Source organism: Crocodylus siamensis, chromosome 5 (assembly GCF_052110815.1).
Source record: "Crocodylus siamensis isolate JL-2025a chromosome 5, ASM5211081v1, whole genome shotgun sequence".
Classification (NCBI taxonomy): domain Eukaryota; kingdom Metazoa; phylum Chordata; order Crocodylia; family Crocodylidae; genus Crocodylus; species Crocodylus siamensis.
The window spans coordinates 132,732,984-132,749,663 of NC_143399.1; the positions used below are offsets into that span (position 1 = coordinate 132,732,984).

Below are 16,680 nucleotides of genomic sequence, written 5' to 3' on the forward strand. Positions count from 1 at the left end.
TGTACTTAATGTCTTCCACAATGTGCCAACTTAAGCAAGCTTAATAGGCTGACTGTATTTTAGTCTGTCGGGTGCCTATGTGCTTTTTGAATGTGATTTGCCAACATAAACCTGGTCTTTCTTCTTCAGACAGGTTCAGAACTTTTGATGTTGTCTCATTTTAAATGAGGGGGAAAGGTCATGGGATACCATTTTGTAAATTCACAGATTAACACCTTCACCAAAAGATAGCACCTCTACCAAGAGTTCTGATTGCTTTTGCCTGCAGACCAACACGGCTACAGCCTGTATCCCTGAAACATGGGAAATAAGAAATTAGCCATTTTGAAATGAAACTTCATAATTTAGAAAAAGGAGGCAAAATCTGACACCTTGAAACCTGAAAGCTGACCCCCCTGCTCCAAATTTCATGCCAAATTTGCTTGCTCACAGAGCAGCTTTAACACAAGAGAAATTCCTTGCTCAGCAGAGCCTTCTATCACCCATCCTGCAAAATATGAAACATCATAACAAGAAAGAAGCATAATTCAATGTTCTCCTTCCCATCAGATAGCTTCAAGGTATACAGATGGCTCCAACTTTTACCTGAGCCTAATTGCATAAAATGAACTTTTCTAACCAGGAGATCTTATACTACCTTTCAGCTTTCCTGAGAAATATGAATTTTCATGGGAGAAATTTTACAATCTTTGCACTCTCCTATGGCTAAAGAAGGGCATGTGTGCTTGAAAGCTTGTAAAGAATGAATTTTTTTTTTGCAACTATCTAGTTGGTTTAATAGAAGATATCACCTCTACCAAGAGTTCTGATTGCAGATTAACATCAGACATATTTCTTTCCCATGTGCAGTGCAGCCCCGTGGTTGTAAGCTGATGCACCTCCAAGTTCTCCTTAGAAAATCCATCATCGCAGTGTTATTCCAAGGGGCCCTGGATTATTCTCCCATGTGCAGCTTCAGAACTGCCACATTGGTATTGATTGTATTTATTTCTAATAGCAAACGGCTGATCTGCTTTCTGTGGCATTGCTCTGTCATTTACCCTGCCTCTTTCTGATCTGATTGTATCTGATTCCCTAATCAAACAAAGCCATTGACTATCCTACACCCTGCAACAGAGTTGAAAACAGAAACAGTATTAGAGCGTGCTGTCTAAGAGGAAAATGAGTAAAGTGGCCAATACACCGGAGAGATGCTCACCTTTTATGCTACTTGCTGTATAACTGACCATGTGCTGATGCTACTGTAGCTAAAAGGAATTTCCTTTTTGTGCAAGTGGTAGTGCTCTGTGTTATGGAGTCTAATAGTCCCATGTCTTATATATGCAATATGTTTCTTCACTGTACTTTGGGAACAATGCATAGGTGCATTACATAGATCACTCTTGGAACCATAAGGTGACCACAGAGATGACACAACCCACATTCTCTTTATATTCAAGCCATTTGATGCTTTACAGCTATGACCAATGCCTTTAAATGGCAATGAACATACAGTATGATTCTGTAGCCACAGTTCTTCATATTAAATGACCCTCTATCCACACACAGTGGTCACACTGTGTTCCCTTGGTTAAGAGGAATTAAAACCAGCCAAGTGTAAAAAGCCTGTTGGAGGTTGTTTCTGGTGGGGCGGGAGGGGGAGGAAGAGTTCCAGTTACCATCAGTTAAACCAGTGGGGGTCAGCCTTTCAAGCAGGGGTAAATTAGCCCCACACTCTCTCTGAGTGCCACTCTTATCCCCTTCCTCTGCCTTACTAGCTACTCTGCTTTCTACTTCCTGCCCTGCGCTCCCTAGCCAATCTGCTGCTCTGCTTTCTGCTTCTTGCCGTATATGCTGCCTTGCTGCCTGGCTCCTCTCTGATCTAGTGCCACACACAAAGGCTGCCTGTACTGCTTGTGGCACTCATGTCACTAGTTGGCCACCCCAAGTTAAAGCATCGTTAGGACTTGAAGAAATCAAATGTAACTGTGAATCAACAATTATAATCCTCTTACCTTGCCTGTAGACTCTGTTCCTCTTAGAATACATAGATAGACTGTCAGCCAAGCCAGGATCAGGCACACAGCTTGCTCCCACTGGATACTCCCATTCTCCTCAATGGATGGTGAAATGTTTAGGGTTTTCCTGTACCAGAAATACTGAGTAGATGATGCCTTCTCACATTCTTCAATGTAACCAGTGTGATTGCTGTTCAGTGGACAAGCAGCCCATGGCAAGGGATTCTTTGGGAGTAAAACAAATGCAAACATTAAATGCAAGGCATGGTATAAGGCTCCAATGAGGGCTTAGGGAAGAGAAAAAGCATCAGGGAAACTGACAGTATGAAAGTGGCAGGGACTTGCTGGGCTGCTGGTGTAAGGGGTCTTGGGACAGCTCTTTCTCCCCCATGGGGATTGCCACTAACCTCTTAACATCTAAGGGGTAGGCAACTCCTGGCATGCAAAGGCATTTTGCTTGACACAGGCATCTTGGGGTGGACGGCAGGGAGGAGGCCAGGGCGGCGCTGCCACAACAAGGGTTGGGTCCTTCGCAACTCCCCTACTATCCGCTCCTGGCACACCAACATCTTACAAGCTGAGCTTGTGGGTGTTTTTGGCACTCTGCCTAAAACATTGCCGACCCCTGAATAGGAAGAAGCCAACTGCATGCTGTGATTGTGCTCTTTTCTGTTCTTTCAATCAAGTCATACCACCAGTGGACTAAGTCATGGAAGCAAAGACTAAAGCAATGGTCTCCAAACTTTTTTGATTGCGTATCCCTATCAGTAAAAAATTTTTGAGCACGCACCCCCAATATATGTATATTTATATAAATAGAAATAGAAATAGAAGTGCTAATATTTTCTTCCTGCATCCCCTGGGGTGTGCGCACCCCACTTTGGAGACCACTGGACAAAAGGACTGGTCCCATTCTGTGCAAATCCCCATGAATGTTAATGTCTTTCAGTCTAGCTAAAACTACACTTTTTTCTGAGCTAGTTTCTGCTCCTATACAATGATGATCTTATATTTTTCTTGTAGCATTATGAGGTATTTCAGAAGCAAAGTGGGCTCAGTGCCAACGGCCTGTGGAAAAAAAAGCTGGCAAGCTGATGTCTAAGTTTGGAGTCATCAGGTTATAAAGATTTATTAAGAAACTCTGGCAGTGAAACTTGACTCCTTAAAATTAATGCTGAGAGATAACTCATGATGGAAAGTTTTTATTTGCCTGTTGTTGAAAAAGATGTTAAACAAAGGTCTCAGAAAACAATATCCTCCTTTGAAAATATGGTTAGTTGAAAGGGTTTGGCTTCTAACAATCATTAACCAGTCAAGGCTTCTGAAGATAACAGAGGATGGCCGCCTGACTAGGTCCAGAAGTCCCTACGTCTGTGGGTGACTCAAACGAATATCCTTTAGATGGGATCATTCAATAATGCTGATTCTTGGTTCACTGCACTAGTATTTCTTTGGTGGGCCCATTTATGTCATCAGTATTTAAACTTCTGTTTGCCCACTGCAAATTCTCCCCTGATGCCCAGCAAGCTAACATGGTCTCTCAATTTCAACAACTTTGGGTTTGCCCACTTTGGATGGAAAATGTGCTTTGTTATACATTGACCTATCATCAGAGTACTGTACCCACCTGGAATGAATGGAACAGGTACCAGAAGGCCCAGGCATTTATAACATTATAGTACATGGAGAGGAAAAATGATACCACCACACTGGCAACACCTGAGAATGAGAAATGGCAAAGTCATTGAAATGGCAAACTGTCCAAACACCGGCCTGCAGAACTTAAGAAGGACTCTCTTCTTTGGTCATCACAGCTCTCTCCCAGAGGACCACTGTCTTCACAAGTTAAACATAATCTAAAATGTCAGTAAAAGGGAAATGGCAGACTTTTGGCAGTCTGAAAGCCCAGTAGCCCATATAGACAGAATCTAATTCAAAGCTAGAGAAAGTGGCAGTACTTCAGGGAAAAGAGACCGTATTAAGCCATGGTTAGATGTTCGCACTGCAAAAAAAAAGTAGTGTTCTAATGACAAGAGGACAAAAATGTGCCAGCCTAGACATCTGGCTGAAGTGGAGCAAAGGGTTAATAACATCTGCGCTCATTCGATTCCTCTTTTTTTCACTCGGAACACTATTTACCCCATGAAACAGTTACCAGTGTTATGGGAGTGGAAGGAATGCCATTCGAGCCAATCCTGAAAAGTCCTATACTCTCTGTAAAGTAGGAAATTTTCTCAAAACATTTCAGTCTTTGCTAATGCCAAAGTTATACTTGTTTTAAGTTGTACTTGTTTTACCAATGTTTGGAGCTCTAAGCCAGGAGAGCTTCTGGCTACCATTTTCTATGATTCTATGATTAGTTTGAAAGTAATTATCTGACAGTCCTTAGCCCACTATATAACTTCACTAATATTTCTCTAATTAAGACATACACTCAGCTTTTAAAATCAGATCATACATCATTTTCACTATTAGTAATATACATTGGCAATATGCATTGGTAATACACTGTTGTGAAACCTTATTCATGGGAGGTTTAATGGTCATGATTTTACAAATACCAGAAGTAACTATCAGCCTACCTACATGAGGGCTCCTAGTATTGCTAACACGGTTTTAGAAAGGGAGGGAAACTTGGCTTATTCTAGAATGGGCTTCACTACTGGCAGCAGTTTGGGAGCTCCAACTCAGAGGAAATGCAACTGAGACTTCAGTGGGAATCTGGTAGTACAGGTGCAGCACCTGGGACATTTCATACCCCAGAATATATGTCATAGCTACACTATTTGTAAGACTGGTAGTTGTAGAGACCCTGGGTTACCATCTGTTGTACAGTTCTGTACTGCACAGACTTCTAAGAGCTATCAAGCAGAAGGAAAAGCTCTTCTTCCTACATCCAAATCCACCACAAGAAGTCTGCTGATATGGCAGTGCCAACTGACTTTATTTGATATCTGGGAAGACAGCCATCTCTTTCCTCCTCACATGTATTTGCTTATTCATCGTTTTACTGCACATGAAGCATTCCTGTCATTTAAGTTGCTTCTTCCAAGGAAATAAAAGTGCTGGTTTTCAACTTTAGTGCCTCACGATGAAAAATCAAAGCTTTTTTTTAGAAATTGGCAAGTCCCACTAAAGAGATTCCAGTACTTTAAATGAATTGGAGATAATTTGACCTATAAGGTAATTTAAGCTATTCTTATGTAGTTCCATTTTATTGCCAGTTATTGGGTAATGACAGTAGTAAACTACTGCCTTGTTTTATTAATATATAAAATTTGAGATTGAACTAGACAGATTGCTGACAGTGGGGTTAAAATGCATGTTCAGAAATCTGGATTATATTCTTGCCTTGGCCAGAAGCATTCTGGGCTAGATCTTCTTCCACCTAATGGGTTTCTAAGTGGCATTTCTTTAGGTACCTTATGTTATCTTGCTCCATTCTCAAGTCCCTGAGATAGTAGATCAGCTTCTGCAACACACAGCTTAGGCTTCAGCGCAAGTCACAAAAGACAGGAAAGAAGAGAAGAAGGATCCACCCATCTTTTGCAATAACAGTTTTTCAGGAACTCTAGCTGGCCGGGATAAGGTCCCATTTATCTGTGTAAGTACCACTTACACTTCTAATAGGTGGAATAGCAGCTGACCCTCTGAGCTTCCCTCTGTAAAATGGAGACAATTCCTCTCTGGCATTAAGTCATTAATGATTGTAACATACTTCTGACCCTCAGACAGAAGGTAGTATAGAGGTTGGGAGAAGTCATTTGCAGCTTTGCTATGCATCACCATCTTACAACCTGCGACAGTGACATGGAAGGAGGTGGTTGTAAAGTTGTATTCTGACAGGAACAAAGTGCAACAGGAAACAAAATACTCTTTCAGATATGACGGCCACTCTCAGTTCCTTGTAGATTGCTCTGTGACTGCTCTTTCTGGAAGGCCATGCCCTTGGTTCTAGTCCTGCCGTAACCCGCTGTGAGACACCAGACAAGTAATATGTATTAATGTACCATTTAGAAACCCTGGTTAGCAATATCTGTCTACTTTGCAGGAGAGTTTTGAAACTTAATTATTTGATATTTGCAAATTATTTTAGGTTTTCAATACCTCTGGCTGTTATATGTGGGCCAAAATTCTAATGGTCATGATCTGTACTCTGAACAACACTAAAGTTCATTGCAGGTGCTTTAACAGAACCCAGTTCCCTGGCAGAAAAAAAACAAGTAACCATCTCTTTGAGTCAAAAAATCTCATCTCCTTTTCCTGGTCAATGCATATTGCACATGCCCTCTAATAACCTCATAAATACCAACTTTTCTGCTCCAAAAAATTACCAGAATCACCAGTGTTCACCTGGGAGTTAAAAATAACCCTGTGTCTTGGCATGAATGAAAAACCTACCGACTCCACTGAGGTAGGGACTTATTGTTTTCCATGCGCCAATGCTCCCTTGACGCATATGCTGTCCTACTGCCAGCTCCAGGAATAACAAAGGCATCCCTTCCACAATTAACATGATGAGATAAGGAATTAAAAAGCCACCTGCAGGAGAGACAAAAGGTGTTTAACAAGCTGGAAGGATAAGCAGTATAATACTGTTAAGAATCAAAACAACAGTTTTAAAATTTCCAGTCTTCCTACTAACGATATGCCCAGACATGTATTCACACCCATATGCATCTTTATATGCACATCCTGTTACCACTGCATGCACTTCCATGGACTTGTGCATACCTAGGTACAAACTTATTCCAGTAGTCAAAGTGAAAGGAACTACTGGTGTTCATCCAGCATGAGTTTTGACACATCTTCTGTCCCCAGGCACTACCTACATGGCAACTCTCAGGGCAGGTCTATTCCAGTTGAGATTACACAATTTAAAATGGCTGGATTAAGTCCTATCAACTGCAGCAGTGGCATGAAGATTGCATACATGATTGTCTTGACCAAATCCTAAAAGGATGATTGTCTCATAATGAGGTTATCTTAGCTTCACTTTATCCCCCAATTCATCTCAATGGTGATGCCAGTCAGCAGAAAGAGAAGAGGGTCCTAAAAGTGTAATGTGTATGCCAACCATGAAAGAACAGCTGAGCTCCAGCTGTAGCTCTCTCTGTGCACAGCTGCCATCTGGAAATGCAACGCACACAGTTGTTGAGGTCAAGCAAGATGGTTACAACACAGCACTGCCGAGCCTTGTTCTATGGAATTTTTACTGACATTTGGCAATGCTGTGATTTCTTTTGTAAAAATTTCCTACTCTAGACCTGGTCAAAGGAGAGTGTCCAAGGAGTTTGTTTTGAGCAATGTACAAGACTAGAACTGTTAAAGGGTAACTAATTGTTGTCCAAGCTGTTAAAGCATAATGGAAGGGGGAAGACGGAAGGGGAAAGGTTTAATTCACATTAATTTTCCTTAACAGGACCACAATGTTCAGTATGGGAGGGAGTAAAGAACAAACCTCAAAGGTCCTATCCAAGTTATAAGTACTAGGGCTGTGCGAAACAGCACCATTCCATTTCGACTTGCGTTTCATTTAAACAGAACAGCATTTAGTTTCAAATTTCGATTCAAAACTGCTTTCCATTTTGTTTCGTCAAAACAGTTTCATTGTTTTGCTGCTGTTTCGATATTTCACCCATAGGCTATAATGGGAAAGCTGGAAACAGCCTATAACTTTGTCATTTCTGGCCTGATTTGGATGAAACTTGCAGGAATAGTAGCCCCTTCTGAGGACATAAAGCTTGCTAAGTGTCCAGGAGATAGGTGTAGGGGTTTCAGGGAAACTGCGCATCAAAGTCTTGAAAGCAAAAAAACTCATGTCACGTGTAAGTGTTAAGCCACAGCAGGGTCAAAACTGCAGGCATGCCAGCTCCTCCTGAGGCAACGAAGCCTGCCAAGTTTCAAAGAGGTAGGTGCAGGGGCTTGGGAGAAACTGCACCTCAAGCTACGGACAAGCCAAACTTGTGACATGGGTGCTTGTGGGACTGTCTGTCTTAGGGCAGAGGGGGGTGAAAACTGCAGGCCTGCTAGGCCCTGCTGCGGCCATGAAGCCTGCTAGCTGTCAAGGAGATCGGTGCAGGGGGAGTCTGGGTTCTGGGGCCCTGCACCTCTAGCTGCTGACAGGTAAAACTTGTGACGTGTGTGCATGACACTGTGCGTGTGTGTGTGTATTAAGGTACACCCTCACTCAACTGACACCAAGGCAGAAAGCAGAGCAGTTCAAGCCATGCTGCCTTTTATGCATTTTTTTCCATCCCTCCCCCAGATCCTTGGAAGAGACCTCAGGGATGGAGGACAGTCACTGGCCAGATACGCAGTCAATAATGAGAGCAGTCCTTCCCCCTCCAGCCCACTTTCCCTCCTAGTCCCCCTCCCTCTCCTTACTCTGTAGTTTCTGTTTCCCTGCAGGCAAGCCCAGCTTGAGCTTCGAAACTCAAAACATTTTGAAAATTTCAAAATGTTTCAACTTGCCTCCTTTCATTTCGAGGCTGTTGCGAACCTCTCCGTTTCATTTTGATTTTGCTGTTTCAAGCTCGAAACAAGTTGAAACAGCACTGAAACGAAACTGCCAGTGAAATTTCGCACAGCCCTAAGAAGTACGAAGGGGTTTCCTAGCTAGGTTGACACCTTAATCTGACCTGGTTAAACCCCTACTCCCCCCTCCCACCCAAGGTAGTTCCTTAGCTGGTGTGAATTGGTATAACTCCTTCAAAGTGCATACATCAGCTGAGGATTTGTCCCCCAGCGGAGCTGCACACACATTACAGCTCTTTTCCCCCTCATAATCCATCAGTAGCCTAAATTGCCAAATCCACACCTATCACAGCACTTTTTAGTGGTTCTGCCTTCTGAGGGTATCAAGGTGGTTATCCTATAATGTCTTAGTAGAGGACAGACAGAGAATGTGCATAAAGAGCAACACCCAACAGCACATGGGAAAAATAGAGGGCAGGAGAACTGACTGAGCCACTCTGCGTGTGTGTGCATGGGGAAGGGAGGTCTGGAGTATAAAACAAAATAAAGCGAAGTGGCCTGTACTCCTCAAGTTAGCATACCATGTCTCTGCAAATGGGCTTATTTTGTCAGATGGCAATAGATGAAGTAATTTCATAATACAAGTCATGAACAGCATTGAAAATTGAAGGAAGGCTCTTGGCATCACAGGTGGGGGCAGTGGAGATACAGCTCTGACAAGCATTTATCAGATTCTGATGGAGTTTTTTTCCTTGCTATCTCAGGGTATGTGTTAAATGAAAGCTGTAGGAAGAGCTCTGCAGTGGACAGCATGCTGAATTTGGGAGAGATGGAAGAAGTGAATTCTGGCAACAGGACTATTTTATGCTTTCTGGAGTAGTTTCCATGGAGGCCAGAAGGTAGGGCTTTGATAGGCCATGGTGTGGGGAAATATATAGGCATAATTTGTAGTCATTAGGCTTCATGATTTTGGCACAGTACTTGTGTGGAGGAACAGGTAGCCCTTTCTAGTTCATAAAGATTTACAATGGTAGAAACTGATAAGAGAAACTGAGCAAGGTAATTTTGTTCCAATAAAATACCTGATATTTGAGTTTAAGTGTCTTTTAGAACATCTCTGCAAAGACAGACTGTCTATACTGGAGAGCTGACTGCATACAGTTTGTAAGTTTGTAAGTGTATTCTGGCATTTATTTTCAGGCATGAAGACCTCACCCTTTGATGCATTTGCTTTTTTTTTAGAATCCAGTGGGAACTGCACATCACCTCACTAATATACTTCATTTTAGGTATGTAGACAACTCCAACCACTGTAGTATCTACTGCTATGATGAGATTAGATGAAAAACCCACAGAAATAAATGAAGATTTCTACTGATCTTTGGGAGCTGTGGACCAAGCCTTGATGGTACATCAAAGCTAATCCATTCATAAAAGAGGCCTTCCACTCCCCAGAATTGATAGCCACCATGAGCAAGCCACAGCAGAGGAGAAGAACTTCCTGGGTACACAGAGTTGGAGGAAAAGTCTATGGTCTTCCTCGGGGATTTTCCTCTTTTTGTATCATTTATGCTTAGTGAAAAGGAAGACATCTTATCCTCATGAAAACTATGTTATTGGACTAATGATCCCATCCATCAAGGGCATTCTGAGCAAAGACAAACCATTTGCCGGAATCGGTTTAACAGAGTAAGACTCGTTTGCTGAATGCCTTTTTACCAGCAGTCATGCATTGTGGTAACCAAATTCTCAGAGCTGCTGAGCACCCACAGCAGCCATTAAAGTTGATCAGAGATGCAAAAGCTCAGCTCCCTTGCCTTTTACCTCCTCAGCTGGAGATGAGCCAGCAGCAGGAAAATGCCCATAGCTGTATGAGCTGCTCACCAGCAAAGTTCCAGCAACACATCTGAGAACCTAATCCGAGGAAAGAGAGGCACACACTACTGCCATGCTGAGATATGCCATGCTCACCCACCGGGGATCAGCATGGATCTGCCTTGTACCATGCAGACAGAATAGGTCTCTCCTTGCCACAGATCAAGAGAGAGACAGCCAGATCTTGTTCCTTTCATAGAGTGAAAGAGGGGAAGGAATGGTAAGATTCTCTGTCGTGGAAAGTCAATATTGTCAACACTGCTGTGAGTACTTGAACCGGCAGGGTGTGACTGTGATTTTCTTTGGGAAAAAGCCCCTGCCCTTGACTTTAAGAGCGCTTCAGAAAGACCTGCTGACTAAATGAAAAAACAGATTTTGTGAAGCCTTTCCCAGATTCCCTTTTACAGCAAGCCAAAATATTTACGTAAACATCTGTTATTTGAAATTTAATCCCCAGTATTAACATTCCTCACAATGGGTTCTGCTCAGTACTGAAAATGAATGCAATCTGCACAGTAATGGAGGCCAAAGGAGCCAGAGCAAATGCTGAGCAATAATCCGTTTTATACAGAGAATTAATTTTCTACCTCCTGGCTGTGGTGTTATTAACAACCCCTTTGTTTGTTAGTTGTTAGATAACTGCCCAGTTTGCAAAGGAGTTATCAGAGACCTAATGGATCTTGTACACTCAGTGGAGGCTGTCACAGGAGCTCTGCAGTAATGGCATCTGGATGGGTCCTTTGGCAAAATCCCTTTTTCACCATCCCCACTTCACTATAACTGGAGCAGCAGTTTGCCATATTAAAACTCCATAAAATAATTGGGAGCTTTCATTCTGCTTCACTATTCTCTAGAGGAGATGCTCACTCAGGAATCCAGATCCAAAACTTTCTCGGCTTTGGTCATGCTTGGAATGGATCCAGACTTTGCAATCAGTCCCTCTCTTCATAATAGACCCTAGGTCCAAACACCTCATGAACACTTCATTTCCAGGCTCAGATCCCAGCCCGATTTTCATCTGATGTCAGTGATGTTACCATCACATGAGCACTGGCCTCCTGTGTTTTGGGCCTCTCTCATTCTGCAAGAGTGTCACAATGCCCATGTTTACTATAAGCAGATTCCAGTGCATCTTTAACTTTATCTACGTAACTGTACATGTGTTGTGGCCTGCATAAGTAAACTTTGAACACAGAGAGACTGGCAGAATTGAGACAGGTCCCATTACTGCATATTTAACACTTCTTAGTTTTGAACCATGGTCTTACTGTCTTTTTAAATATTTGCCTCTTTTCTGAACTAATGATCTAGTCCAAGTGGTTTAAAATGCATTAGACTGTCACATAATGCTATTTTAGAAACACTTTTTCAATTCTTTAAAGTTAATAGGCAGTTTCACCTGGGTATAATTTTAAACACTGAAAAATAATAATGCCAGTCCTGAGAATAACTGACCAGCTCCTTATTCTTTGTGGTTTAGTTCAGGAGGAGGGGAAGAAGTAACAAATGAGTTAATGAGAGGAAAGATAACAGGTTTTAAAGTATATAAGGATTTTCTCTTTACTATTGTCAGTGATAAGAGCATTTAGATTGAATTCTGTTCAGAACAAGGACTGACTTTCCTTTTGTATAGCATGGAGTTGCAAGCATGAGCTAGGTGCTGTATAACAATGCAGTATCTATTGGTCAGCTCTAGTTAGGTCCCTAGTACCAGGCTGGAGTTTTTTCATTAAACAAAGGTACATACTTTATAGCCTTTTCTAGTTCATAAAGATTTACAATGGTAGAAACTGATAAGAGAAACTGAGCAAGGTAATTTTGTTCCAATAAAATACCTGATATTTGAGTTTAAGTGTCTTTTAGAACATCTCTGCAGAGACAGACTGTCTATACTGGAGAGCTGACTGCATACAGTTTGTAAGTGTATTCTGGCATTTATTTTCAGGCATGAAGACCTCACCCTTTGATGCATTTGCTTTTTTTTAAGAATCCAGTGGGAACTGCGCATCACCTCACTAATATACTTCATTTTAGGTATGTAGACAGCTCCAACCACTGTAGTATCTACTGCTATGATGAGATTAGATGAAAAACCCACAGAAATAAATGAAGATTTCTACTGATCTTTGGGAGTTGTGGACCAAGCCTTGATGGCACATCAAAGCTAATCCACTTATAAATGGGTATTATGCAGTCACAGACATTATCAGCACACATTCACAACTAGGTAAAAATGGGCTTCAAACTTAGGGCTAAAAAATATTAAAGATCTATACACAGTTTTTTTTCTCCTGGGAAGAAAAAAAAGGTGAAAGAACTATAGGGGACAGATAGTATCACATTACTTAATGCACATGTGAGAGGAACACCGATGCCATAGTGATGGATGGAGCATAGGGATGTGAATAGAAGTAGACTGTTTTAGAAACCTTATGAGGGTTCTTTAAAGGTGGTCATTTCCACAAGGTAACCGCTTATTAGAAGCGGCTGTTACGGATTTTCTCTAGTTAACTTTCTAGAAGATTTTTTTATTTATAAGGGTATAAAAAAAAAAAAAAAGGCATTGGGTGCATCTGTAAATGGGGTCTTTCTATAGTTTGGAGAGGGTAAGAAAATTGCAAAGAGAATTCGTTTTGGGCCGAGACCAATTTAAACTACATTTTCAGCCCAAAGCCTCTTGTGAGGTTTTCAGCTGTAGTGCTCCTGTTGACCAAATAGTTTCAGCGAGCTTCTAGGTAATTTTCAAGCCTAAATATAGTCTTTCTAATATGAGGATTTATATAGCAGAAATGCATTCATGATAGCAGCTTGACTATCTATTAGTAATCCCTTAATTAAATCAATGTAAATAGCCACTCTTTCTTTAGCTTTTTTTTTTAAATCCCACCTTTAAACCTATAAGGCAAATGCACTGGCTTCCAATACCCTAAAAGCAATTCAGGAAGGGGTGGATGGGAGAACTCATCCCATGGAAACCTGTCCCCATTTAGAAAGTGTTGTTCTTCCTTCTGGAAGGAGTGATTTGGTATTAGGATAGCGTCTTCAACGTGACATTGAAGACTTGCTCATGTATTTTATATCTTTTGCCTCCATAAGATAAAGACCTTCCTTCAACTCCTCTTTGAGTATGGAAACCTGGTAGATGGGTACTGTGCTGTCGTGGGCAATATGTTCTGGTTTAAAATTGTTTAACATGCTAGTGCTGCGCCCATTTGGGGGGAAATCAAGAAACAGAAACCACACTTACCTCCTCCGTACATCTGACATAAATACGGAAACCTCCAGACATTTCCCAGCCCCACTGCATAAGAAATGCAGGCGAAAACAAACTGTAAGGGATTGTCCCACAATGGTCGGGATTTCTCCATTTCATTTGCAGGCACAGATTTCAGCAAAGAGTTCCTGACTTCACTCCTTCAGGTTCTCTTCAAGCCCTGCCCAAGACTCAGCGCCGATCTAACTCGGGGGGGAGTACACTTGCCAATTCCTATCAAGCTTTTTAATTACTAATCTTATTAACAGGCACATAGTGCAGTAGGAATGCTGGTAAATAGATTATAGGCACACACAAAGAGCTATAAAACAGGCACTTGGGGTGAATAGCTGCCCCATTTTTGACTTGCATTTCTGGCAAGGATGTGAATACAGGTTTGTTTGCTTGTTTTAAATTTGGCTACTGGCACAGTTAGGTTGCCTATGGCTGAAAAGACTTGGGAAGTTGGGAAATCCTTCTTACATAAGGCTATACCCTGCAATGCATGTGTGATGTGCTTCTGGGAATACTTCCATCAAAGAAACAGTAAGCCAACTTGTGTTCAGTAATTCATGAGAGAGGTGTCCACACTGGCAGGATTTGGTTAACTCTCAGCTGCTGTCAGCTTCTGGTGTGGAATTGCACTGAAACCTAGTGCAAGTGCCTGCCCTGGCATAGCTGAGCCTTCCCTCAGGCTTGGTGGCCTACATGCAATAGGTGTGGTAGTCCCGAGGTACACAGTTATCTGCACCATTGAAGGATTGAACTAGTAAGCTGCTGCAGGGAAACACAACACATCTATTTTGTATGCACTGCACCCTGAATGGATGCAGTATAGCCGTTCTTAATGGGGTACCAGGCATGGATCAGCAGACAGCCCTCTACTTCATGCAGCATGCACAGGCCAGGGCTGTGGTGGTTCCCCAGCACAGTCCTTCCATCGTGTAGACCAACCCTCTAGGGTAGCAGAGTCCCAGTCATAAAAGCTGCCTCTCACTCACAGTCTCTACAAAAATCAGTATTAGTCAAATAGGCCCAGGTGTCTAAAGGTGGCCCTTTCATGTCAGCACTGAGGTTTTTTGGGAGTGGCACCATGAGAAAGCTTGCACTACCGTACTAGGTGGTGTCCTTACACCTTGGCTAAAGAAAGGATTTATTTCAGTCTCCAAGTGTGTCACTAGCCCTAGGTACTATAAACCATCCCCTTTCATATCCCAGATCTTAAACTCCTTAGACTTGAAAAGCAAAAGCTTACATCCACCACAAAGTGTGTTTAAAAACTCTGGTTCAGCTCCTCAGCCTTGCTGAGGAGATCATTCCCAAAGGTTTATCTCAGCTGTAGGTACTGTGGATCTGGTGACTAGTATAGTTGTGCATTTATTTTATGTCCTTCTTTTCCACCAGTGCTGGTGAAAATAGCTATGCTTCTGCCTGACTAGATAACTGCCGCTGAGGAGTGTATTCAAGTTAAATATTTCCTTAGGCATGCACATCACCCCACTCTATTGAGAGTTAATTTACTAATGGGTGCCAGGGGAAAGTCAGGGCCAAGCTAGTGAGTCTAATTGTAACGCACTGAACTGCCAAATCTTTTCGATTTCACCTGCTCTCTTATAAATGACCTGTGAAACACATTTTTAAAGATGCAGATACACATCTAAGCACTTCTAAAAAATCTTACTAGGTGCCTGATGACCCACTGGGAATTAGGTACCCAATCCCAACCCCTGACAGATATTTAGGCACCTGGCTCCCATCGATTTCTGATAACAAAATACCACACATGCACACCAAAAGTTCAGGGACATGTCAACCCATTCTTTGTATTGTGATTTGTAGAGGGCAAAAAAGTGCAATCATTACAGCCTCAAAGATGGAGTGACTTTGGTCAAATGGGAGGGAAGGGGTCACTGCTTCTTTAAGGGTCCCCCTTAAGAAGTAGCCTTAGCTTTCCAATTTTTTTGTAAATACAAGATTGTACTTGACAGTCCAAATAACTCAGGACATGGGAAGGAATTTTTAAAGCCACGCTTTGTATATTTAAAGATGGTTATCAAAGTCCCTCATCAGTCTTCTCCTTTCCAGACTGAATAACCCCAGTTCTTCCAACCTTTCCCTGGAAGTCACATTTTCCAGACCTGTAAACATCTTTGTTGCTCTCCACTGGATTTTTTCCAATTTTATCTTCCAACAGCACTTTTTTTGTTTGTTTGTTTGTTTGTTTTTATTTAACCATTGTTCTTATATTCTGTCATGGAGAGGGCTATCTCTATATCTACTGAAGAAATGCTAAATACTGAAGCATCCAATTTTTCATTTGTAGCTGCTTTAACTAGTGAGTGACTACCTAGAATTTTATATTTCTCCCCCCAAATCCTTTGTGTAAGCCATTCATTGCCTGGTGTTGTGTCAGTAAACAGATAATCACTTAGTGATTCCTTGTAAAATAAAACCCAAGCCCCCCACCCAAAAACCTGGGAGAACTAGTTTAATTTACCTGCCTGTCCTTGAGGAGTAGTAAGTCCCTGCTTCAGAGAGCCATGATTCAGAGGCCTGCAGAGGAGTACAATGGAAGAGAGAAAGAGGAAATATCAGATAGTATTGGTAAAGGCGGATTAATAAAACTAGATTAGGTAAGATGTCCACTGCTGAGTGCCACAACAGGAAAACCCTTCTCAGAGTAGCTAATGAAGTTGTGAATTAATATTCTCCCTTATTCTCTACTCAGTGTTTCTCATCCTGGGTTGGAGGCATCTAAATTTTATATAGGTTAGTCAGAGATAGAGAGAGAGAGAGAGAGAGAGACTGACTTTTTCAATGGATAATGCTCTAGTGTGGCTCTGTCACCTGTTCTAGATGGCATTTTAGTTTGGGGGCTGGAGGCCGAGTAGGTCTTCGAATGCTAACCAGGACATCAGACACGCAGATTTTCTTCAGTGCTTTAGGAGTAGGCTAGAGGAAGGTCTGCAGGGAAAACTCAAGCTGTAGCCAAATTAGGGTAGACATTTTAGGCTGATGTTGTTGCTGTGTGGTTGTCACTTAGCAGTACAGCTACTCCTCGGTGGGCAAGTTCTCTGC

General features: G+C 42.0%; 1 protein-coding gene across 1 annotated transcript in view; it reads right to left on the bottom strand.

The window, feature by feature from the left end:
- Window positions 1–13,775, bottom strand: part of SLC6A20 (solute carrier family 6 member 20) — a 32,190-nt gene extending 18,415 nt beyond the window's left edge. The window contains exons 1-4 of the mRNA XM_090046344.1: window positions 13,597–13,775; window positions 6,399–6,539; window positions 3,625–3,716; window positions 1,995–2,222 (exon numbers count right to left, since the gene is read on the bottom strand). Of these exons, the coding sequence (XP_089902470.1) occupies window positions 1,995–2,222; window positions 3,625–3,716; window positions 6,399–6,539; window positions 13,597–13,717 (582 nt within the window). The 5' untranslated portion in view covers window positions 13,718–13,775. The remainder of the gene's footprint in view (window positions 1–1,994; window positions 2,223–3,624; window positions 3,717–6,398; window positions 6,540–13,596) is intronic.
- Window positions 13,776–16,680: the final 2,905 nt, after the last annotated feature.